Source organism: Gobio gobio, assembly GCF_949357685.1.
Source record: "Gobio gobio genome assembly, chromosome: 22".
NCBI classification, from domain to species: Eukaryota; Metazoa; Chordata; class Actinopteri; order Cypriniformes; family Gobionidae; genus Gobio; species Gobio gobio.
The window spans coordinates 35,327,365-35,354,295 of NC_137118.1; the positions used below are offsets into that span (position 1 = coordinate 35,327,365).

At 39.7% G+C, this 26,931-nt stretch overlaps 1 protein-coding gene across 1 annotated transcript; it reads left to right on the top strand.

Moving 5' to 3' along the window:
• Positions 1-2,735: 2,735 nt before the first annotated feature.
• LOC307118409 (collagenase 3-like) lies at positions 2,736-26,593 on the top strand (the record flags this gene model as incomplete). Its single annotated transcript, XM_079804018.1, has 9 exons — positions 2,736-2,853; positions 6,904-7,047; positions 19,901-19,941; positions 20,026-20,291; positions 20,374-20,522; positions 24,735-24,869; positions 24,988-25,149; positions 25,233-25,359; positions 26,509-26,593. The coding sequence occupies 9 exons, from the start codon at positions 2,736-2,738 to the stop codon at positions 26,591-26,593; spliced, it is 1,227 nt and encodes a 408-aa protein (XP_079660144.1).
• Between the last annotated feature and the right edge of the window lie 338 nt (positions 26,594-26,931).

The following is a 26,931-nucleotide window of genomic DNA, read 5'->3' on the forward strand; positions in this document are numbered from 1 at the left end:
TACCCCTGGAGCAACATGGAGTAAAGTGCCTTGCTCAAGGACACACTGGTGGTGACCGCTGGGATCGAACCAGCAACCTTCTGCATATCAGTTCCATGGTTTAACCCACTGGACCACCATCTCACATAAATTGGCTTCTTACGGTTGACATTGAAAATGATGCATGTGTTTTTCTGAGGGATTGCCGTTTTGACAGTTTCTACCTGGACATATACTATATAGTCGTATTTTATCCGTTTTACTGGGAAATAGATTTTTTTTTTATCATCAATGTTATGTTTTAAGGAGATAAAATTGTAACTTACTTATCAACCTTGATTGGTATGGCAATTAAATAATATCACATTATTTTGACAGTTAAAGTTTTTTTGCTTTTTCTTGGAGTGACTAACTTAGTTGCCTATAAGTATTGTTAAGGTGCAAAAAGTCAAAATTCAGAGGCATGTTATCAATAACTGTTTTTTTTTTTATATATATATAAATGTTCATTTGGTGAGTTTTTGGGCTGGAAATCTTCGACCCAATCTGGCAACACTGATCACACATTCAAATAATGGTTATTGATAACATGCCTCTGAATTTTGACTTTTTGCACCTTTACAATATTTATAGGCAACTAGTCATCAAATCTTCTGCTCCATGAAACACGTTAATGCTCAGTAGTACACATATGGTTCTTTAATGTATTTGCATTGTCCTAAAATGCGTTCATTTTCAATGGGAATATATGCGGCTGAAACGCATAGTGCATCTAAAAATTTTCAACATTAACTTTTTAATATAACATTATAGTCATTATGGCCTTTAGAAAAATGTTTTTTGAAGAGGTGGGGTATGCCCTGTGGCGCAGCCTAATCTTTTGTCCTTGAAGGGATACTTCACCCAAAAATGAAAATTCTGTCATCATTTACTCACCCTCAAGTTGTTCCAACCGGTATGAGTCTCTTTGTTCTGAAGATATTTAGAAGAATGTTTGTAACCAAGCAGATTATATGCAACCATTGACAGCCATAGCATTTTCCCCCTACTATGGCAGTCAATGGTTGCTCTCTCTCTGCTTGATTACAAACATTCTTCAAAATATCTTCAGAACAAAGAAACTCTTACAGGTTTGGAACAACTTGAGGGTGAGTAAATGATGACAGAATTTTCATTTTTGGGTGAACTACCCCTTTAATGGCATTTTTTCCCCTTACATTACTTTTATTTTTATACTTTAAGTAGTTTTGAAACCAGTACTTTTACACTTTTACTTGAGTAAAACGCTTGAGTTGATACTTCAACTTCTACAGAAGTCTTTTTAAACCCTAGTATCTATACTTCTACTTGAGTAATGAATGCGAATACTTTTGACACCTCTGCTCGGCAATGTCGAGTCCATGGCGCAGTACCGTATTAATGACGTGGTCAATGCAGTCCAATCTCTGGTATGGCTGCAGAGCTAATTTAATGTTTGCCCCCTCATCGGTCACCCATACAATTTTGCTGAGAGAGGAAGCGTCAAGGCCAAACTTTGTCACCAGTAGTTTCAGTATCTCCCGTCTGATATTTTCTCCTGTCTTTGCCTCTTCCAAAGGGAACATTGCAGTTGTCAGGGTTTTATTCACCAGTTCCATATCCTCACTTATGAAATGGCATGTGATTGTCAAATAACTGATTTTCCTATAATCCTCTGTCCACATGTCTGTGGTCATTGTGACTGTGCCATCCTTCAACAAAGTCTTCTGTTTCTGTACTAAAGCTTCCCTCTTTTCTTCTGCCATCTCAGTGCACCTTTTCACAATTGTCACATGGCGGGGAATAGCAGAGTTCACGGGAACCCTCCCATACGCAGCCCCGACATTGATTAGTTCTTGTGCCTATTAAAAGGCCTAATGTCTTTACAGCAAAAGCTGACACACTTCTCTGTCACCGTTTGTTTCACCTTTGCAGGGATGGGTTTTGATGCTGTAACTAACGATGTGATTGTTGGTTGATCCTGGGAACTGGCAGGTGTTGAACAGCTTCGATCAACATGCCTTATCAGTGACGAATTCCCTGTCGTTTTGCTGTCGTACTTTAACAGAATGCTGCATCTTTTGCATTTTACATAACCCACTGGCTCATTATTCTCATTATGCACATGGTCAAACATTTTCCACACCTCAGACTTTGCTTTCTTTGCCGGTGCAACCAAAACGTAATCGCCAGAGGCCAGCCTCCGTTTCACCTCCTCAGCATCCATTTTCGCGATAAAAGAAAAACGCATCACACGCATCGACCCCGTTGGGTTCGGTCGGGTTCGGGCAAAGATCTTCAGCTCTACCCCTGAGTATAATAGGATTCATCTTGTCTGTTTGAGTGAGCTCTGGTGCGGGACCTCTGTGATGACCTCACCTTTAGTGTCTCCTTTTTATGTTCTTTTTGATTGCAAGTTTTGAAGTCAATAAAGCTTTAAATTGACGGCAAGCAGTGTCTCCTTTTTATTGTGGAAGCAGTGGGATTATCCAGAAGAGGAGCATTGATGTGTCCAATTGTCAGGTTTGATGGCACCAAAACGGGCAGCATGTACTGAGACCCTAGCGTGAGTGGTCCCTGGGGAAGACGGGGAGGATGGTGTGGCTAGTGGAGGTGCTGTGGAGCTGATGTCCTCTGAGAGTTCTTCGAAGGACATTACTGAGCTCAAGAATATGTTCCAGAAATTCCTACTAGATAAAAAAGAGAGAAATGCACAAAAAGAGACAAGATGGAGGACCATGCAACATCTGCCACCTGGGGAGAGTGAGGGTCCAGACACTTCTTCCAGAAATTCTGATGGAGTTCCACGTCCAACTGCTGGGGGTCCATTGAAAGAGACAAAGGTGCTGCAGCTCAGTGAGATATGTGACATTGAGCATTATCTGACTACCTTCGAATGAATAGTTCCTCTACTCACTGGCAAGGCCCGTGCTTGGCTATGTGGCTATAGATCTGGATGAAATGAGTGATCATGGGGAGGTGAGAGAGGCAATAATGAAGATATATTCTATCAATGCTGAGACCTATCGACAGTCACTGCATGAAAAGTGGGATTTTCGACCCCGTAAACGCCTGTATACTCCCGGAAATCTCCCTAATTTTCTGCAGTTTTCGACAATTTAGAGGCAGCGAACGTCGCGTTCGTCTGTGCCACAAATTGTCGTAAACTAACCATGACGTAGGTGGAGAGCCCCCCGCTGAGAGAGCCCGCGGAGGTGCGACGCCTCTAATTAGCATATGAATAGCAGCGAAACCAGAGAGTCAACGGCCAGACTTGAATTTACTCACTCACTATTGGCTGAAGCCACTACATTTAAAAAAGAAAAATCCCTCGTGATTGGTTGGCAGATCACTGCAAACCAATCATTATTGGTCCCCCTGGCTCATTATAAATGTAAACCCCAATAATAATAATAATAAATATATAATTTATGTTGTAATAATTTGTTTTATATTAATGTTATTGTGCTATGAAGTATTCATACCATCAAGGAATATATGGGAAAATTATACGGACCGTGCCGTTTGTTCAAAGAAAGAGCTTCATTTATAAGCATACAGCTGTTCATTCAAAGAAAGGGCTTCATTTATAAAACACAGCTGTTTATTCAAAGAAAGAGCTTTATTGTTAAACACACAACTATGTACAGTGCAGCAGTAATGTCTCGTAATGTAATGTAAAGTTCGGCGTGCTCCAGGTTGCGAGAGGGCGGTGGCCGCACAATCCATCCAGACACCCCGTCAACAAAGCCGTCTTCCTCGTCAGATTTGAGTTCAATGGTCGCGGACTTCCAAATGTCCACCTCATCCAGCACACTCTCGCTTCCAGCAACTGTAATACAATCCATAAAGACAATAAGCAACCTGAAAAATACTCACATTGACAAAAAACGGATCTAATATAATAAATCTTACCCTTTTTCTTCTTGATCGACTCCGAGCTAAACTCCGCCTGCGATGTAAGTTCAGGTTGTTTGTATCTGAAGCTGCGGGGTGTCGATTCATAATGCGTCTTACAGGCAGCTGGAAAACAATTACATGAGACTGGTATTAATAAAAACAGTCACGGTAAAATTAAACAAGGAATGAGAAACACATTAGAAGTTACTTACACACAATTTCGTCGTGATCAGCGGTTAAATCTGGACTCGCGGAAATCGCTCCAAGCAGATAAGAGGTCACGGCTTCGTTATGAGGCGAGGAAAGTCTGTGTAAACAAAATGTGCAGTTTTAAGCTCGGATCTATTAACGCATCCATTTCCGTATACAGCTTAATAAAAGCATATTCTTTAAATCGTAATGTTACATTACCCATGCCCTTGTTCATAGCGCCTGCAGTTTGCCTCAGAGTTGTGAAGACAAAGACAGCCTCCTGAAAATGAGTCGAAAAAGTTGGTCGCGTCCATGCAGAGATTGAGTTGAACACGTCGTCCTGTCATAGTTGATCACGAAAAAGGAAAGCAGCAAAAAAGATAGGAAATGTAAAAAAAAAAAAATTTTAAAGCTCGTCTTCTACGCGTCATGGCCATGACCTCGACCTCGCACGTCATTGGACTAGGGCTCTACTATGGAACGCGCCCGGGGCCAAATCTCTTTATACGAAATGCGTGACTTATGACTGTTTCAACACGCACTGTTTTCCGCGTCAACGCAGCAATTTTTTACATGTTTCTTTTGTATGTGTAGACACGCACATTCTGGTCGTGTAACAGGCATACACACACAGTCGACGCACAGTTTTAACATGTTAAGAAGACACATTTGAACGTGTTTCTTAACGCGCACATTCTGTACATGTCGAAGTGTAATATATATATATTTTTTAAAAGCAGACTTACCTTTAGATGTAGCCTAGGCTACATACATATTAATATAAGATATTAATTAATTGCTTAACTGACTACTGTGCCAGAGTAAAGTAGCCTAATGTTACAATGTATATTAAGTAAATGCTTAATATTATACAACTATTATAATTTATCTATATGGGTTATTGTTTGTTTTTTAAAGTTAGGCTATATATAATTTCTAAAAGTATATATAGGCTAATTTACACAGCACATATTTATAACTGAAAACACACACACACACACACACACACACACAACTTTATTCACTTTCACATAATAATGTTTTTGTAATTTGGTGTTTAGTTTGTTGTATAGTTTGTTTATACTGTTCTGTCTCTGTTTTGTTTCCAGGAACATCTGCTGAGTGCTATAATAAAATGACTTCATTATATTTAAAATATGTTTTGATATACATTTTATTTATATTATTAATATTTTATTTACCCATAAACGTGTCTTTAGGAAGCCATAAGTTATAGAGACAAGAATAACTTTTGCCATTTAAATGCCACATTAATTTACTGAGGACCCATACAGCCAATGATCATGTGTGAAAACACTCATACATAAATTGATCACTTAGAAATCAAAACTAAGGTTTGAGAAAGAAAGAATATGCATACAACAAAATATATTTTTTCATAGCAGCTTCAGTAACAAGTTCAAAACAAGTTCTGCTGTAAACTGGCTCTAACAAGCCAATATAGTGTCAATATTCAGCTCAAGTGACTTCAGTGTTGATTCAGTTCAACTGTAAATTCCTCAGTTGTGCATATTTGTGTGTAGTTAGATATATGCAAAAACAACATTTTTGGAAGAGTTAAAATAGTTTTGCACAAAGTGTTGCTTTTGCAAGCGATGTCTGATGTTTTGCATGTTGTGTGTTTTGTGTGTAGAGTTACAAGAAATGGAGCCATATTTTCAGAAATTGTGTGTAAGCAATTAGATAAAACTGTAAATGAATCCAGTTTATTTTAGTTCAGGACTCGTAGTCCAGGTGTTAGTAATCTGTGCTTAATCTTTGTTCCAGGCAACAATTTTTTAACTCGCGATTTACTAGATTAGGCCTACTCTTGGCATAATTTAAACCCTGTCCAGGAAACCACCTCTTGAAAATCTGCATTGATAATTCATAAAATGTGGTGTGAGCTCAATTTAAATGACAATAACACAAAAACACAATCTGACTTAACTATAAACACACAAACTTGTACTTTTCACATTTATGATTAATAGCCATTTAGAAATCATTCACAGTGCAGGGTGGAAAAATTTATGTTGGTATGTAAACTGTATGCTTTACTTGATTTATTTGTGTGCTTTGGTTCATTGTCTTGTTGCATCACGTAACCTCTCTAAAGGTTGAAGACATGAACTGCTGTCCTGTATTTTTTTTTTTTTTTTACATAACATTGGTTATTGCTAATGACATACAGAGTAATTAATCTACACTGTGAGCCCGGACAAGTTGAATCTACTTAAAAAATTGGAGCAAACTGGTTGCCCTAAAAATTTAGTAATGTGAACTAAAACGAGTACATTTAACTTAAATTTAAGTTAACATTTTAACTTAAACTTTAAACTTGTTTTAGTTAAAAAAATTCAGAACCTAGATAAAACTCCCCCTGCTGCTACTCTGATTTGCATTTGTGTAGCTCACAGCATGTTCATTTACATGATAAAGCCTCCCCTAGAATTATGGGGAGGGGGGGTCATGGGGGGACAACTGCCAAGCAAGGCCCACGTCAATTTCCGACAATTTACGGCAGTTTTCGTTGTTGCCTGCAAATTGCCGTGCACAGTCATAAACCTGAAGTTCCACGGCAATCTACAGTGCCACATACTGACGAAAATCCCACTTTTCATGCAGTGAGTGGTTTCGTTTTATGGAGGTGCTGATGGAGGAAATGCCTAAGGAATTGTATGTCCGGTTGAAGGATTTTCTCTACAAGTGGGTGAAACCTGCCAAAAAAGACAATAGAGCAGTTTGCAGAGACTATCATCTTGGAACAGTTTTTGAGAATCGTGTATCCTGAACTTCAAACCTGGATTAAAGAGCATGATCCATCTTGTGATGAGGAGGCCGCCAGGCTGGTGGATATCTTTGTGGCAGCCAGGCGAAGGACTGAGCTTTCGAGCTTTGCTCATTGGAAGACTTGGAAGTTTTCCTCTTGCAAGACAACCTCACTGCTAGAAGGGGGTAAGAGTATGGGTGAGAGACTGGTGAAACAAACAGAAACATCTAGCTTAACTACAGTTGGGACTATTAAGTGTTTTAGTTGTGGCCAGTTAGGTCTAAAAAAAATAATGTGTCCAAACCTGAATAAAAAGCTTACCAATGTCTGTTATGTACCACACAAGATGATACCTGAACCTAGCATTACTCCAATGCCCAGTGATATTACAATTCCCATAGAACTGACTGGTAAAAAGGTGATAGCTTTGGTAGACACAGGATGCACCCAAACTTTGGTAGAAACCGATCTTGTATCTGGATGTTCTATGGAAAGTGATTCCCCTGTTATGGTTAAATGCATTCAGGGTGAAGAACGGTCTTATCCGACCACTGACATATATTTAGCGGTTAATGAGCAATCTTACCTAATGAAAGTGGGTCTAGCGCCAAAACTGCCATATCCTGTGATCATTGGTAATGATTTTCCTGTGTTAATGGACTTAAGTACCAAGAAATACCTGTAATATGGTGTTAAATGATTAGTTCACTTCAAAATTTTAATTTCCTGATTATTTTCTCACCTCCATGTCATCCAAGATGTTCATGTCTTTCTTTCTTCAGTGGAAAAGAAATTAAGTTTTTTTTTGTCTGAGAAAAACATATCAGGATTTTTCTCCACACAATGTACTTCAATGGCAACAGTGCAGTTTCAAAGGGCTCTGCACAATCCCAGCTGAGAAATAGGGTCTTATCAAGAGAAACCATCTGTCATATTAAAAAAATAATAATAATACATATATACTTTTTATTTTTATCCTAAATTGCTCATCTTACGCTGCTCTGTGACACACACCATGGATTGCGCAATCATGTCGGAAAGGTCATGCTAGACGTAGGCAGAAGTACCACCTCCGTGTTTACAACGCGCATGGTACTTTTGCCTACGTCTAACGTGAGCTTTCCGATGTGATTGTGCAATCTGTGGTATGTGTTAGAGAGCAGCGCAAGATGAGCAATTTAGGTTAAAAATAACCCTTGTTTTGTTAGTCTCAAAAAGGACGGAACCTTGCGTTTTTGTATTGATTTTCGCTATCTAAACTCAGTGTCCAAATTTGATTTCTTTCCAATGCCCCGTATTGAGGAGCTTATTGAGAAGTTAAGAAAAGCCAAATTATCAGTACAATAGACTTATGTAAGGGGTACTGGCAGGTGCCTTTGGCCCCGGAGTCTCAAGAATTGACTGCTTTCCGTGCCCCTACAAGTCTTATGCATTTCCGTGTCCTCCCTTTCGGGCTACATGGGGCTCCTCCTCCCTTTCAGAGGTTAATGAATACTGTTTTGCAGGATTTAGGTGCATTTACAGCAGCTTATCTTGATGTTGTGAATTTCAGTGACAGCTGGAAGATGCATCTTCATCATCTTGCAACAGTGTTTCAGCGAATTAAGGATGATGGTTTGACAATCAATCCTGCCAAGTGCTCTATAGCCAAGGGTGAAGCCGGTTTCACACTGCACGCGTTAGCAGGGCCTAAGCAGCGCGTGTTTTTTTCGGCGCCCATGTTAACAGATTAGAGCATTCACACCGCACGCAGAGGCGGCGCGGCAGCGCGTAGCAGGAGCAGAGCAGAAGCAGCATTGCCGCAATCGTTTCGGCACCGAGTCTATTTTTGCCGTGCTGCTCACGCTGAATTAAAGACACAGTGGATTGTTCTTGATCAAAACTGACCTGATTAACATGGAAAATAACAAATTTCACATGAAATCATGTAGTGAAGTGTCCCGTGTGTTTCACGATCACCATATGACATCCAGCGCTGTGAAAAAAATTATAAAATACACAAAAACAACACTGCCAGAAGTTTATGCCCAAACTTGAAAGGTCCGTTTGAATGATTAAAACTAGAGGCTTATCTTAACTTTAAAGGTTACTTTTATCATGTATATATATATATATATAAAATTAATATATATAAAATATAATATATATAAAATATATATTATTATTATTTATTATATATATATTACAACCTTTCCATTTTATTGTATGACATCAACCAGGGTCAGAAAACGTGACTGCTGATTTTCTCTCTCGCTTACCTTGCGAGAGTTTGGGGGAGGGGGAAGATGTGAGGATGTCATAAGTAACCCCTAATTCCTGTATAGGCCCTGTGTTTGTTTGGTTTATATTATTTGAATGTGTGTTTATGTTTCTTATTGTTTGTTTAAATATGATTTGTGGTTACTTTTTCTGGTCTAAGGTGCACATTAGATTAGAGAGAAGACGGCAAGAGTTTTTTTGTAGTGATGTGACATTTGAACAGAGGCGTCGTAGCTTGTGTCAAGAATAAATGGGCGTGCCAGATGAAGCCCTGATTCGAGGCTTGTGTTGTTAATGGAGAAATCACATGACCAATGGCAAAGGAGGCCTTGGTTTGTGTGGAATATGTCATCGGTTCGGTCCGAGTGTCTCTTCGGGTTCGAAACTCGTGCCACCTTGTGGTTGTTGTGGCGTTTCAGAGAAGTATCAGGAGTAGTAGAAGTGTGAGTGTCATTATTGTGGTTTATTATCGTTATTGTGGTTCATATGTGTTAGGGCTATATATTATTACATTATATTATTATACTACAGTATACTACATTATTATTATTAGGTTAGATGAGTGTGTATATACTAGAGCTTGCATAGACTAGTCGAGTAGTCGAGAGATCGACCACTAGTCGGTGCAGGGGCGTAAATTTCATCTAACAGTTGGGGGGGACGATAAACATGAAATTTCTCAAGAGCAATTTTTGAAGGGGACACAAATAATACAGCCAAAATCGTACTTGTAAGGATATGTGTACCACAAAAAATATATATAATAATATAAAAAAAAAAAAAAAACATTTTGTGCTTATTTGGCGTTTTGGTAGCCTGGGAAAACCCAGACAACTTCCGGCAAATTTAGATTTGCTCTGCAAGTAGTCTGGCAAAGAGTCCATTCAAAACCCATTTCTAAACCCTAGAAATCGGGGCACCAATTAGAAACGTTGGGGCGGGCTTTACACAATGACGACAGCGCAGCGACATTGAAGCAGATTTGCCGCTACTGTGGAGCATCACTCGTTCGAATCAGCTATCGCGTCTGTTTTAAGCGATTTAAACTTCTCCTTTTCGTTAAAACCCGAGCAAAGAACAACACTTGAAGCCTTTATATCTAAAAAAAGATGTTATCGCTGTCTTACCGACTGGATTCGACAAAAGTCTGATACCAGCTTGGCCCTTTGGTGGCTAAACGAATGGGTCTTAGCGAGAGTCCTCTGGTAGTGTTAATGTTTTACAAAATATAGTTTTAAGTCCTTTTCATGAGTGAATGAAGTTGTTTAAAGCTCAAATCTGTGGTTTATTTATAAAGAGAGCGCCTTTTTTAAAAATTTGATCTGCCGTTTTCGGAGTTGTGAGTTCCAGTGGTTCAGCGGCGCTCAATCGATCATTGAGCCCACTAGAGGCGCCTTTCCTCGGCCAGTCCTTCTGCCGTCTGCCGCTGGCTCTGATGTCTCTGTAGTTGTTAAACCGTCTCGTCTTGTGTAGATCTAACGGCTGATCTTTGCTCTCATTAATCTATAATTTGTTCCTAGACAGATCGTTTTGTCTGAGGGCAAAGTGAAGTTTCATAACTTAATATTTTTAAGATATTAAACTTTACCGTTGTAGTCTCCTAGCGCTGACTTTGACTGAATTGCTTTATTTATTGTATAGCTTCTTATACCTTTTACTTATAGCCTACTTTTATAATTGCTATTGATGATCACACATAAACTGACATTTAACAAAAAGAGACTGGGTTGTGTTTTGTGTCATATTTAATTTATTACAGTGATAATCATAGCCTATATTATGTGTGTGTGTTTTTTTTAAATGTAAACGAAAAGAGGCTGGGTTTTTTATATTTCGTTTTGTTATAAACATGCATTGAAGATATGCATTGCCTGCACTACATATACAAATATATACTGAGTGATACTGTCAAGAGCATAGTAGGCGGACTAGTGTCCTCCCGTCCTCGGGAGTTCGTTCTCCGGAGTCAAACTTGGTAAGTCACGGACACAAGTCAGAAGTTCGCGTACGAAATATGTCATAAAACACCACTGCCTCATTTCATAAAAAAATAAAAAAACATAATAATAATAATAGCCACACGAATGTGGTTCAGGCAACGCGTAGCTAGGCCTACATTGATTATCTTATATATTTATAATAAAACGAAGTATAAAACACCCTGCCTCTTTTCGTTTACATTTTAAAAAGAATATATTAAACATTAATATGTGGTTTAGGTAAGGTGACCAGATTTCTGAAATGGAAACCGGGGACATTTCCTATTTGAGAACACAAGTACAGACAAGAACGCATATTGAGTTTCTGCGTCGCTCTGCATACGTCATCTCCCTCATCGCTCTGATTGGTTTTAGGTCTATCCAATTGCGCCGAGAGGCATTTGAGCCACGCCCGTTGGTGACGCCCCTTTGGAAATGATTTGTCTATGAAGCTTTGCCAGACCATAACTCAGTTACTACTGAGAATGGTCTGGTTTTAACCAGGCTAGCGTTTTGGTGCACTGAAAAATGATCTAATGTCCGTTTTTCTTTTCTCTGTCATTTTATCTGACCAACAACACAAAGCGATAGTTGTTTAAATATGAGTAAGGTTCCCCACGCAGTCATATTATAATTATTAAATTATCTCGTATCCTACACATAGTATTTTATACTATGATATTCAGATCTTTAGATATTCAACTGCAGCAAGCCCAACACAGATCTGGCGGAGCGGCCGTCTGCATATAGGCCTACTTTAGATTTAGAATTAGCGCCAATTCGAGGGCGGGTTCGGGTTGCTTGAATTATGGGTTCATTGGCCTATTATTCTTAATGAAAAACACAGCAAGAAAACAGTACAATGACACACTCCCTTAAATAGGCACTTTTACATGTCGCTTTGAAACCAAATGTTCCGCGATCATCTTGTCTGTCAGCTGTTTGCTCTGGTGATTAATGAAATCTGACTCTCGTTCGGCTCGTGCTGTATTGAGCAGACACATTCAGTTTTTAATTGTTGTGTCTGTTCTCTAACTAAACAAAATTATTTTATTACAATAAAAATGAAAACGACGGTGGCCCGGGGCGGTGCCGCGGTGGGCAAGTGATGTTAACAGTGTTTTGCCTAATCTGTATTAAAGAGAAGAGTCCGAAAGAGTTCATCTGATGTTTAAAGTGAATAAAATAGTATTGACAGCTTACTGGAGTTTCATAACTGCTGTCTGAAGGGCTTGTTGTCTCCCCAAACTTGTGTTGTAGTTTTTTTTACGTTCTATGGGTAACGTCATGGGTAACATGGGTAAAGTTAGTTGAGGTGCGCGGTGGATCAAACCACTGTGGGGCAAGGGGGGAGGGGGGAACTCAACATTTTTCTAAACTTAAACGCATTTTTTTGTCCTGTTTGCTTTTGTATTGTTTTACTACTTACACATGTATTTTAAGTATATATCATTATATTATTTACAATACTCAGCATGGTTTTTAGGGGGGGACGGGACCCCCCCAATCTGAGGGCTGTCCCCCTCGTGATTTACGCCCCTGAGTCGGTGCTGTTGGAAACAAGGACAAGGATGACAAAATTGTTTTAATTTGCCAACTCTGTAAGAATACTTTAAAATACAGCAGTACGACAGCTATGCACAACCACCTACGATTGAAACAGCCAACAACAAAGGCAAATGTTAGTGAGACACACACCATGAAGCAAACGAGCTTTGGTGAATCCTGTAAACGCCGGGTTGCAGAGAGGAGAAGACAATTACAGGTAATAACAGATTTACTTGTGGATTTTATAGTAAAGCCCTGCATGGGCCCGAGACGCTCAGGCCCTAGCCCGGCCCATGTCCGACAGCTTATCAAACTCTCGGCCCGAGTCCGTCTGGAGGCCATGTTTTTTTTATTATTATTCATTTTTTTTATCCTCACTATTACACACTGTGTCAGCTATTAAAATAGTTCAGCCATGTTTTTAATGTCAAGGTAGTTATATTCCGTTTAGTTTCTTTATTAAGTTAATTTAGAACAATGTTTGGAGCATTTTTTGTTTGTTAAATTAAAGTTTTAGTTTTTTAAGGCAAGAACCATTTTCTACACACCTAAAAAGAAGAAACTCCTGTGTTTGGGATAAGAAAAAAAATTACATCTCAACTGTTTTCAAGGGCGATGCCAATGTAACATTAATTTAATGACAGTTTAAGATGTATCCTTCAACATTCTCCATTTGTCTGTTTTACACTAATCCGGAATCTCCACCTTGGTGTCCTACTGACTCATTTGAATCTTCAGTTAATCCATGTTCTATATTTCCAACACCCATTATTTTCATTGTAGCCCATGTCTATCCAGGAGATTGTTATTCTCCTGCCAGGCTGTTTTTGTAAATACTAATTCGTTCTTAAAGTGATAGTTCAACCAAAAATGAAAATTGTCATAATTTACTCACCATCAACTTGTTCCAAACCTGTATGAATTTCTTTCTTCTGATAAACACAAAATAATATATTTTGAACAGTTGATGGGCCACATTGACTTTCATAGTATTTTTTTTTTCCATATTGGAAATCAATAGGGCCCATCAACTATTTGGTTACCCATAAAGGTTAAATAATAACAATAATAAAAAAAGAGTATGATAGTTCCCAACACAGAACTATAAGGCTTCAGAAGAACTGGAATATACTGCACAAGCCATGTGGACCACTTTCATGACAGTTTTGTGGTGCATATGTATTATTGGTAGAAAGCATCAGTCATCATTTGTTCATTCATTATAAAATATTACTTATTTGTCTGACATTAAAGAGTAACAACGATTGCCGTTACCTGCAGATATTTCATAGCACCCCAAGCACACCTCACTCTCTTTGCACACATGCCAAGCTTTCTTCTCAAAAAAATTGGGGATTTCCCATTGATTTCTTCTGTTCTGAAATACCCTAAATACAACTTTTGCCATTTTATAAGTAAATAAAGTCACCATTTTATGAAAGGTATATACTATATATATACACTCACCTAAAGGATTATTAGGAACACATACTAATACTGTGTTTGACCCCCTTTCGCCTTCAGAACTGCCTTAATTTTACGTGGCATTGATTCAACAAGGTGCTGAAAGCATTCTTTAGAAATGTTGGCCCATATTGATAGGATAGCATCTTGCTGTTGATGGAGATTTGTGGGACACGAAGGGCACGAAGCTCCCGTTCCACCACATCCCAAAGATGCTCTATTGGGTTGAGATCTGGTGACTGTGGGGGCCATTTTAGTACAGTGAACTCATTGTCATGTTCAAGAAACCAATTTGAAATGATTCGAGCTTTGTGACATGGTGCATTATCCTGCTGGAAGTAGCCATCAGAGGATGGGTACATGCTGGTTATAAATGGATGGACATGGTCAGAAACAATGCTCAGGTGGGCTGTGGCATTTAAACGATGCCCAATTGGCACTAAGGGGCCTAAAGTGTGCCAAGAAAACATCCCCCACACCATTACACCACCACCACCAGCCTGCACAGTGGTAACAAGGCATGATGGATCCATGTTCTCATTCTGTTTACGCCAAATTCTGACTCTACCATCAGAATGTTTCAACAGAAATCGAGACTCATCAGACCAGGCAACATTTTTCCAGTCTTCAACTGTCCGATTTTGGTGAGCTTTTGCAACTTGTGGCCTCTTTTTCCTATTTGTAGTGGAGATGAGTGGTACCCGGTGGGGTCATCTGCTGTTGTAGCCCATCCGCCTCAAGGTTGTGCGTGTTGTGGCTTCACAAATGCTTTGCTGCATACCTCGGTTGTAACGAGTGGTTATTTCAGTCAAAGTTGCTCTGCTATCAGCTTGAATCAGTCGGCCCATTCTCCTCTGACCTCTAGCATCAACAAGGCATTTTCACCCACAGGACTACCGCATACTGGATGTTTTTTCTTTTTCACACCATTTATTGTAAACCCTAGAAATGGTTGTGCATGAAAATCCCAGTAACTGAGCAGATTGTGAAATATTCAGACCAGCCCGTCTGGCACCAACAACCATGCCACGCTCAAAATTGCTTAAATCCCCTTTCTTTCCCATTCTGACATTCAGTTTGGAGTTCAGGAGATTGTCTTGACCAGGACCACACCCCTAAATGCATTGAAGCAACTGCCATGTGATTGGTTGATTAGATAATTGCATTAATGTGAAATTGAACAGGTGTTCCTAATAATCCTTTTGGTGAGTGTATATATATATATAACCATGCAGCTATGTTGATTGGTTAAATGTAAGTTATATTACCATTTACAGTAATTAATAATAAGGTTTTTTTTTTTTTTTATCTAGAAGTGAAGTGAAGTGATGTGTGGCCAAGTATGGTGACCCATACTTGGAATTTGTGCTCTGCATTTAACCCATCCAAGTGCACACACAGAGTAGTGAACGAACACACACACACACACACACACACACACACACACACACACGTTTGTTTTTGTGAAATGTGAGGACATTCCATAGGCGTAATGGTTTTTATACCGTACAAACCGTATTTTCTATCCCCTTACACTGCCCCTGCCCCTAAACCTAGCCCTCACAGGAGACTGTGCAGTTCACTTTCTGTGAAAAAAAACTTGTTCTGTGTGATTTATAAGCATTTTGAAAAGTGAGGACATGGGGAACGTCCTCATATTTCACCCTCTTTTTGTAATACCTGTGTCATACCCATGTCATTATACACATTTGTGTCCTGATATTTCACGAAAACATGCCCACACACACACACACACACACACACACACACACACACACACACACACACACACACACCGTGAAAACACACCCAGAGCAATGGGCAGCCATATTGCTGTGGCGCCCGGGGAGCAGTTGGGGGTTTGGTGCCTTGCTCAAGGGTCTCACCTCAGTCGTGGTATTGAGGGTGGAGGAGAGCGCTGGTTATTCACTACCTCCACCAACAATTCAAGTATGTATTATCTACCCTGTAATTTATGCTGCAACTCTATATTATATTTAACAACATGCATACATACATTTAAGGTTAAACTTAAACAATGTTTTTTTGTGAGCAAAATTCCCCGCCATAACCATCACATGTACAGATTTAAAAAGAAAACAATGAAGTCAAATAAATTAAATCAAAATTAAAACATACAGAGTAGAAACATTAACAAGTATCAAAAGCTAAGGAAAACAAATGGGTTCTCAGCAGAGATTTAAAAACTGATAAAGGATCTACTCCAAGTTGTGCTGGCAAGCTGTTCCACAATTTAGGCCCCACCATAGAAAAGGCTCTGTCTCCTCTACGTTTGAGCCTAGTACAAGGAAGTGAGTATATTTAGATTACTAGATCTTAGGTCATGGGACGGATTATAGACGGATTATGTAGAAGTTCAGACAGGTAACTTGAAGCAAGATGATGCAGACATTTATAAACAAATAGGAACATTTTATAGTCAATTCTAAACTGGACTGGTAGCCAATGGAGGGCTCGCAGGATGGGAGTGACATGATCATATTTTCGTCTTTTCTTGAGAATTTGGCCGCAGCATTTTGGACAAATTGAAGACGAACGAGCTGGGACTTTGAAATCCCACAGTACAGTGAATTACAGTAATCCAAGCAGGATGTTATAAAAGCATGGAGAGCTGACTCCAGGGATTTTTCGGGCACAAAATGTTAAATTTTGGCAATAAGGCAGAGTTGAAAAAAAGCTAGAAGCGACAACAGAGAACACCTGTTTCTCTAAAGTGAATTGAATGTGTAGCAAAACTCCCAGGTTCCATACACAGTTGTATTAAAAACAGACAAATTACCTAAAGTGTTTTTGTCAAACTCAAATTTGTCAGATGGGCCAAAAAGTATAACCTCCGTCTATGAATCGCTTAATTTTAAAAGTTACTTGCCAGCCAAAGCTTTACCTCATCGAGACAATCCATTAAAGATTTAAATTCAGAGGGGTCATTTCTTCTTATCGGCAAATAAATCTGTGTATCGTCCGCATAAAAATGAAAAGAGACACCATGCCTTCTTAGAATCAGGCCTAAAGGAAGCATGTACAGAGAGAAAAGCGAGGGAGATAAGATAGAGCCCTGGGGAAGACCAGTTTCAAGGAGAGCAGCAGAGGAGGTAAAACTGCCAGTCCTGACTGAAAAATATCTGTCAATTAAGTAGCATTGAAACCATTTTAAGACTGAACCTTTCAGCCCCACATCTTTTAATCTGGATAAGAGCAACGAAGGATTGACAGTATCAAAAGCTGCAGTTAAGTCTAAGAGAACTAAATCCACAGGGTCTCCAGTATCGGTAGCAACTAAAATGTAATTTAGCACTCTCAGCAAAGCAGATTCAGTGCTGAGAAAAGACTTAAAACCAGACTGATTTTAGAAATGACTGAAGTTGGCATAACACAGTCTTTTCTAGGACCTTTGGTAAATGGAATCAAAGAGATGGGTCGATAATTACTTAAAACAGAAATGTCTAATGAAGGCTTCTTGAGTACTGAAGTAACAAAGGCCATTTTTAGGCATGAAGGGACCGAACCAGCTAATAAACATTTGTTCACAAAAGATAACAGGCCAGGGCCAATAGACTCTGTTAACAATTAAAAAAACCGAGGATGTATATCATCAGAAGGGCAGAAGGAGGGTTTGAAGGTGGCCCTTTCAGCGAGGGATTGTAAAGTAATTGGTTTAAAAGCCTCCCATGAGGTTGAGGCCTAGTCAAAGCATACTGATCATTATATGGCACTATTGCCTGAGGCCTTAAATTAGCTATTTTATCAATAAAGAAACTCAAGAAGCTTTCACATAGTGCATTAGATGGATTTGGGAAAGTATTGACAGGTGGATTTAAGGCAGCACATATAACAGAGAACAAGATCTTAGGTCTGTGATGGTTATTAGAAATTATGTTTGAAAAATAAGCATAAGATAAAATAAAAATAAGGCTAGGCCACTAGTCCTTTTTTCATTTCCGCTCTGCTTTCCTACACACTTGTCTTAATGTGCGGGTCGCAGGGGTTTACCACCGATCAGATCTAGTTTTTGGTTTAAAAACTTTCCAAGGAGCCGTTTCATTTAACACCTCCAGCCATGCATCCTTAAGCAGCTGCAGATGTTGGTCGACATCTAGATCAGGAAGAGCCGAATCCAGCAAAAGTTGTGAACTCAGTTCATTAAAGAGCAAATAAAAATTCACATGAAACTGGGATGAAATGTACTGAGCATGTGTTTGTGCATTTGCAGGTGAATAGACCAGATTTGGGAGGGACATATTAAATACAATAGGCTTATGGTCTGAGATCAGTGTATCCGATATTTCAATCTCAGAGATGGAAAAACCATAGGCAAGCACTAAACCCAAGGTGTGGCCGTGGATGACTGGAGTAGTTTATCCACTGTACTAGATTAAAAGACTCAATGAGACTTAAAAATTCCTTTGAGAGAGTATTTGACAGGCAACAAACATGAATATTAAAATCACCAACTAATAAAAAGCGATCAAAATTGGTAATGATATCCCCCGGTAATTCTGTAAATTCAAGAATAAAGTCCTTTACAAGATGTGGGAGGCGATACAACACTGTGCTAGTAGAACAGGGCCATTCCACTCAAGCCTTAATAACGGCACTTCAAAACTAGAGAAAACCTTTACAGAAAGCATTTTAGAATGAGCGAGGAAGGACCGTTTTAAGACGGTCACCAAGCCACCCCCACGGCCGTTGTGATGGGGAGAATTAAAAAATGAGCAGTCATTGACTTAAATCTCCGACCTGTGTCCAAGATTCCGTGATAAACATAAAGTCCAGCTTGTGCAAGGAGAAAAAATCATTCTGCAAGAACGTCTTATTCAAAAAGCCATTATTGGTGGAGTGATGATGCTGCGGGTGAGCTGAGCTCTTCTCAGCGGACGAAAGTTTGCATGATTCACCCCTTCTTGACACGTACGAACGCGAAAGTGGGCAGAGTCGAAACTTGGGCCAGAAGACAAGCAGGCAGGGTGAATGGGGCGAAGTCAGCGTGAGGAGAAATCCAGTGAACGGCAGACAGCATAACCATTGCGGACCGACTTCCATGTCGAAGACACGAGACTAGATTCAAAGCTAGACCGCAGGTGTACTTTCCATCGGATGGAGATCCCAGCCCATTTCCCACGTTTCATCCTTTGCTTTCTCCGTGCAAGATCGAGAGGCCAGCGACATATACAGCCCGGTATATCCAAGGTCACAGACCCATAAGGTTCGTAAATAAAACGATCGGCATCTGCCCTTTCGGCCGCGAGAGCAGGGGTTTGAATATTCAGCAACGTTTGACGATCATGCATCAAAAACGCACTACAATTTGCAAAACAAATAGTAGGAAGAGAGACAGACGGCAGGCCATCCACCACAACGCCATCTTGCTTGTTAGGTGCAGCTGAAAATTAGTCACTTTAAGTTGAATAACAAAGTCCAGTAAAACAAAACATGTAACCAAATATTACCATATTGCCCTTGTTTTTGTTTATAAAAAGGCATGAGGAAGAGAAATAATACAAATATCTGGGCGAGGAGGAAAAGGCTATGTCAAGAAAGTTGAAAATCCTGTTATTATTGTCTTGTCTGCAGTTTGATGGGTTACTCACAGAATTTGTGGCTGATAATTTCCCCTGTTGCTCAACACCTCACAGTTTTAAGAGTATATAAGTCTTCATCAGACTCTTGACAATCAAAAGTTAAGCTCAAGATCGTAAGAAGCAACTCAACATGAGGATTCACCGCCAGCTGTGTTTTCTTGCAAACCTGGTGTTTGTTATTTATGCAGTACCGATTGCAAAGCCTGTTGATAATTATGACATTGCAAAGGTTTGGGGTTTATATGCTTGATGATTTGTTTTGTCTATTGTTATAGGACTAATCGTTCAATAATTCTGTTTTTGATGTCTTTAGAGTTACCTGGAGAGCTTCTACGAACTGGAAAATGAACCGGTAATTAACACGGCAGAACATAAACCTAGTTTTGGATTTGGATTCCGAGATCCACTGACTGCGAAATTGAAAGAGATGCAAGAGTTTTTTGGGCTCAATATCACTGGAAGGCTGGACAAAGCAACACTGGAGGTGATGAAGAAGCCACGCTGTGGAGTTCCAGATGTTACTGCGTACTCCACCTTTGGAGATGGACCCAAATGGCAGACCAACATGCTCACCTACAGGTTTGTATGATATCAGTTCTTTTGGTGTCACAGTAAAAAAGACAGAGTAAAATAACCAGATAGATATGGACCTTTTCCACAGGATTGAGAACTACACCCCTGACATGTCAGAAGCAGAGGTGAATGATTCCATCAAAAGAGCCCTGAAAGTGTGGGCAGATGTCACTCCTCTGAGATTCACCCGTATCTCCAATGGCACAGCTGACATCATGATCTCCTTTGCTACAAAAGGTATGGTCCTTCTATCCATTTATTTATGTTCATATTTTCTTTATTAACCATGTGCTTTTCGTTTTAATGAATTCTTTTAAACAAAATTTAATTCACTTGTTTTCTTCTATGACTTTTAAATCTTGAATCGTTTGTGTTGGCCAATAAACGATTACATGATCACTTTTTGTTCCATACGATCATTCATTGAAACATTTCCCAGATTTTCGAAATAAAAATACTTTAATTAAATGGAAACTTCATTATTTAGTCTAATATAAAACTGTCATTTTGTTAGTATCAATTGAGCACAAAGCATGATTTTGGTTTTCCGTTTTGTATATTTGCGAATGTGATGGACGTAGGCCAGTAAGAGGCCACAAATTCTGTAAACCTCATTCTAACTTACTGTTGTAATAATAATATATGAAACCTATAACCACATGTGTGTAACCGATCCTACTCAACTCGCTCCTAGCAGGATTCGATACAGTGTCTCCGGCGTGGGAGGCCGGCGCGCTAACAAGGACGCTAAAAACAGCAGCCACTAACGTGCCTCTTGAGGCCACAGGGTTGAGGTTTACACGCTCAACTCTTACTGTAACTGGTCCTACTTGACCCGCTCTGAGCGGGATTTGAGCCGGGGTCTATGGCGTGGGAGGCAGGCACTCTAACAATGACACTAAAGACCACAGCTGCTAGCGTGAGTTGCTATTACACCTCTTAAGGCCAAGGTAGTGGGGTTTACACGCACAGCTCATGTGTCCATTACATATGCAAATGTAACTGGCCTACTTCTGACCACTGTTACAATCTACGTTGTGTGCAGTTGAATGAAAACATAGACCACTGGAACTTCTGCTGATGAAGGGTTTATTATCATAATGTGCAAAAGCCACTGAATGGATTAAGGAGAGAACACAACGATTAGAAATGTTTTCACTGTGTTTTTATCCCCTCTCCTCAGCGCGCTCGAAGCAGACGGAGCAAACATCACAATTATGATAACATTTCAAAATGTTGCAAACAACATTAAGTGTAAAATGAATTGTCACAAACTTATAGTTTGCAGTTTTTAAAGCTTTGTGCTCAATTGAAACACAAATTTTAAATTTGTGTCAGATTTAAATCTCTAGGAGGATTTATTTAAAGTACAACGTCTGGAAATGGCAAAAACTGCACAAATATTGTAGAGAAAATTCAAAATACCTCCCTTCCTGTTGGGTTTTTAGATTTTGCACCCAGGGTCTTTTTTGTTGGTATTGGACTGTCACATCTGTCTACCGAATTTCATACTCGTACGTGAAACATAGCTCAAAGGGCGCTTAATTGAAATTTTGTAGGTGGCGCTATCGAGCCATTTTGCCACGCCTAATTCTGAAAACCATATCAGACGTACATTTTCGCCACTTCTGACGTGTGTGCAAAGTTTCATGAGTTTTTGAGCATGTTTAGGCCCTCAAAAATGCAATTCATTTGGGAGAAGAATAATAATAGGCTGAGCAAATACAATAGGGTCCTCACACCAACAAGCCCAATATTATTATATTATTTATTATCATCAATATCATTTATGATCAATTACTTTTTATCAATAAATGAGCCTGCAACATATTAAACTGAAACCTCTCGGAGTTTGAAAAACAAAAACAGATATGATTTTACAAAAATCCTCAAAAGGCAATAAAGGGCACTCAATATCCTCCGATCAGCTGTGAACAGAATAGGTTTGGAGATGGAAAAAGAGGAAAAAGTGACGTGAAGGCCAATTATGGTAACCCATAGTCAGAGTTAGTGCACACATATTAGGAACAGTGAGTAGTGAACACACACACTGCAAACCGTGAAAAAGATAAGCCCTGCATCTCAATGTGCATACCATCTGCCCTAAATAGTATTGAAAATGACTAATGTCACATACTATTTAGGATGGATATATGCACATTGGGAAACAGGCAAGCACTAAGAGAGTGCTGCAATATAGCCACATTATAATAACATACATTTGAACCATACCTACTGTTATTATTAGTATACTTGTTTTTATATATGTAATAGCCTGTAATGATTAAAACATTATAAACATATTTTAAAAATTAAATTAGGTGCCTCTCCTCCCTGTTTCCTCTCCATCTCTGCTGGTGGCATTGTTTGTAAAAAATGTATACGTCTATTTACGTCTACTAACTATCATTACGTGCATTTATAACATCACATGCCTGCACGTGGAACGTGATTTTTCTTTAATGAGGGGGAGAAGCATAGACAGTAAAAGAAATGGACACACTGACTCCATAGACTTCAACGGGTAAAATTGAAGTCAGTTAGAAGCACTCACTTCCTGATGGCTGAGCATACTGTGCAGCCTCAGACTGAGCTTGACGACGTAGATGTGACGTGAGCAACCTGTCTGACAGTTGTATGTCTTCTAGTAGTTGTGCAATGTGAAATCTGAATCACCGAATCTTGTAGAGACCGAGAGAGTGAGCAGGAGCAACTTTTGATGAATGAAGCAGGATTTGCGACATCTCTATCGGCGTTTATGTCTCCACGTCCCCCCGATAGCCTCATAGACAGTAAAATATTGCCTGCGAGCTTCTCCTCGGGTCTATACGGTACAGCGCGACGGAATCGCCTGGTTATGACGCATCGTTAGAATATTTTTTACAAAAAGGGCTTCTACGGGGTGATAGTGTGATACAAGGTAATGGAGCATTTTATACATTGTCGTGTTTGTTTAAAAATAATCAATGGACAAATGGAATCTTTAAACACCTCAGATGTAAAGATATTCGCTGTCAATGGGATGCTAACAGCAGGTGATGGCTTGGTTAGCAATGGCTACCCCTATGGACGGTACGCTTTCCGGGGGCTGGATTACCCCCTTGGGGAGAATTAGGCGGGATGTATGAGGACGAATTACTACAGCACTTGTTTCGTTGCACTGAATGGCTATTAGCTGTGAGAAGACAGTGTCAGCCAATGTATTGGACAAAACAGCAACCATAAATGTAAAGAAACAAAGTTGCTTATTATATTTTTCAAACAAGCAACCACATTTTTAAAAATAACCCCAAAAAAAGACAACACACAACTCGTGATTTTTTAACGCGACTTGCCAAAGAAAGAAGCCCAAAGTCGCATGTTATACGTGGACTTGGCAACTTTGCTGGTGAAACAGATGACGTCATGACGCCAGTAAAATTAATCATAAAACTATTTTCCAAAACAACACTGATAAAGCTCAAAACTAAATTATAACATTTCCTTAGATAAAATAATATAAAGTAAATAAATAAAATTTAACAGGAAGGATTATTAGTGAAAAACATTAATTCACATTGTGAATATTTACTCATGAATATCCTGAATGTTTATGCAAGTGTACAATCAGACAGGCACATGTCTTAATAAAAAAATTATAAAGTATACACAAATATACAAATGGGAAGACCAAAATCATGGTTTATTCTCGGCCATTGATTCTAACAAAATAGCAGTTTTATATTAGACTAAATAATGAATTTTCCATTTGATAAAAGTATTTAAATTTTATTTAAAAAATCTGGGAAATGTTTCAATGAATGATCATATGAAACAAAAAACGATCACGCAATCATTCGATCGATTACTGGCCAACACAAAAATTTCAACATTTAAAAGTCATAGAAGAAAACAAGGGAATTGATACTAGATGTATATGATATTCTTCTTTCAGACGAATAAAATCAGCGTTATATTTAAAAAATCCTAGCTATTTCAAGCATTATAATGGCAGTGAATTGTTGCATCGTTTTTGAAGTCCACAAAAGTGCATTTGTCCATCATATACTTGCTCCACATGGCTCCTAAAGGCCTTCTTTAGCGAATTGATGCGTTTGTGTAAGAAAAATATCCATATTTAAAACTTTATAAAGTAAATTATCTAGCTTCCGGCCGATCACCTTCCGTATTCAACTTACGCAAAAAGTGTAGTACCTCTAGCAGTTCAAAATGCCTACGCTAGGTCTGACGAGCGTAACTTGTGTGCAATGTCATCAGACATAGCATAAGCATTTTGAACTGCGAGAGGCACTACATTTTTTTAAACTTAATTTTTAGGTGAACTAACCCTTTAATTGCAACTGAAATTTCTTAAAAATAAAGCACAGGTTAATTTGATTTCCAAAATCTAATTATATTATATATTAAATATATTACAAATTCAGTATAAAGTCAAACTCTTTCCTACAGATCATGGTGATGCTCACCCATTTGATGGACCACAAGGCATTTTGGCTCATGCTTTCGCTCCCTCACCTGGAACTGGTGGAGATGCACATTTTGATGATGATGAGGTTTTCACTTTCCGCTCACCAAGAGCTAAATGTAATTTAGTTTTGTGCATTTAGTTTTTCTAAATGTGGTTTTCAGAGATTCATCTTAATCGACACTTTGATTTCAAGTAAAAATCTAAAAATCTAAAGTGGCACTTATTTCTCTGTAGGTTATGACCTGTTCTCGGTGGCTGCCCATGAATTTGGTCACTCTTTGGGTCTTTCTCATTCCAGTGTTCCTGGCGCTCTGATGTTTCCCACATACAGATTCACTGATCCAGAGCATTTCTCTCTGCCCTCTGATGACATTACAGGGATTCAGTCGCTCTATGGTAATATGATCTTCAAGAGTACATCCATAATGTTTGAGTGAAACATATTCAGTCGTTTTTTTACTATGTGGTATTTCTTTCAGGCCCAAACGAAGACACAACCACCATCAGACCTAGTCCAACACCAACGACTCCTAATGTGTGTGACCCTAACCTGATCTTGGATGCAGTTACAAGACTTAAGGGAGAAACAATGTTCTTCAAGGACAGGTAATACATCAAATAAATAAAAATCATATAGCCTATATATCACAACACGGTCTCACTCCTTGGTCAGGACCCCTCTGCATTACTTTTTAACGCACAGGATGCTCCATTTTATTTCAGTTGTTTGCCCAATGCGCCATATGAAGACGCATTTAATTCTTTGCATTTGTAAAAGTAGACATGATTTTTTTTATATTTATAGACTACTTTTATATTTTGGAGCAACTAACCCCCCTCCTTCCCTAAATCTACCCACTTCTCAACAAAATATAACACGTAACAGGCAAATTAAAGTACATTCACAGGTATTCATTGTAAAAACTGACCAAAAACAGTATAAAAGTGACATAAAACATCTCGGTTACGTATGTAACCCTCATTCCCTGAAGGAGGGAATGGAGATGCCACGTAGGAGTACCGACGAATAGGAATCTCGCTCGCGAGAGCCAATCTACTTCGAGTGTAACTAAACGAGCCAATGCACATTGGCATGCAATGATTGCACCAGGTGCTCATGCCACGCCGTGCGGGTATAAATGAGACACAGGTGATTGCATCAAATCAGCCTTTTGCTGAGGAACCGAGTAGGTAGACAGGCACCCCAGTATTGTACAGAGGACATGGCAATGGGACGTGGCGTCTCCGTTCCCTCCTTCAGGGAATGAGGGTTACATACGTAACCGAGACGTTCCCATTCAGACGTCACTCTCGATGCCATGTCGGAGTACCGACGAATAGGAATCCCTACCAAAGCGCCATGGCCTCTGCCCCCATCCAGTGCCCTGTGTGAGCCACCTGAGCTCTCTTACCTGATGAGAAGGGGCTCACACTGGGAAGTCCATCACTGCTGTTCCGCATGACCCGCTTAGTGATTATTGGACACTGGGAAAGTGTGCCCAAGAGAAGGGATGCTGCGGAGCCCACATTGTACCCCGAAGGAGTTATGTGGAGTACAATGCTGAGCCGTAGCCCGCAACGGAGGGGGGGGCTCAGTCCCACTGACGGGAAGGCTCTCCCAAGGGAAAGACACGGGCTTCCCGTTGGAGCGACCATGGAAAGATATATGAGATCCCCCCAGGGTCACTCATTTAACCCGAGCCCAATACTATAATTCTCTATAATTAACAAACCCAATAATTCTCAAGGATTCAGCAGCAAGGGGCCTGATGTCAGACGTTCCACCACGTCCAGCATCGAGGGTGATGGAGGACTCACAGAGTTTGCTTCTGGAGAATAAGAGCGCCGGAGCGCAGCAAGCCGACAAGAGCAGGGACCTCTCAGTACTTCTACCCGTTTGAGTTGAGAACACAGGAGGAGACCGGCTCTACACGTAGGCTATAGAATCTAGCGAACGTGTTGGGTGTCGCCCAGCCCACAGCTCTGCAGATGTCTGACAGCGAGGCGCCACGTGCCAGTGCCCAGGAGGATGCAACACTTCTAGTAGAGTGTGCTCGCACCCTGAGCGGACAGGGCACACCTTGTGCTTGGTAAGCCAAGGTGATGGCATCCACTATCCAGTGGGCCATCCTCTGCTTGGAGACAGCCTTTCCCTTCTGCTGGCCTCCATGACAGACA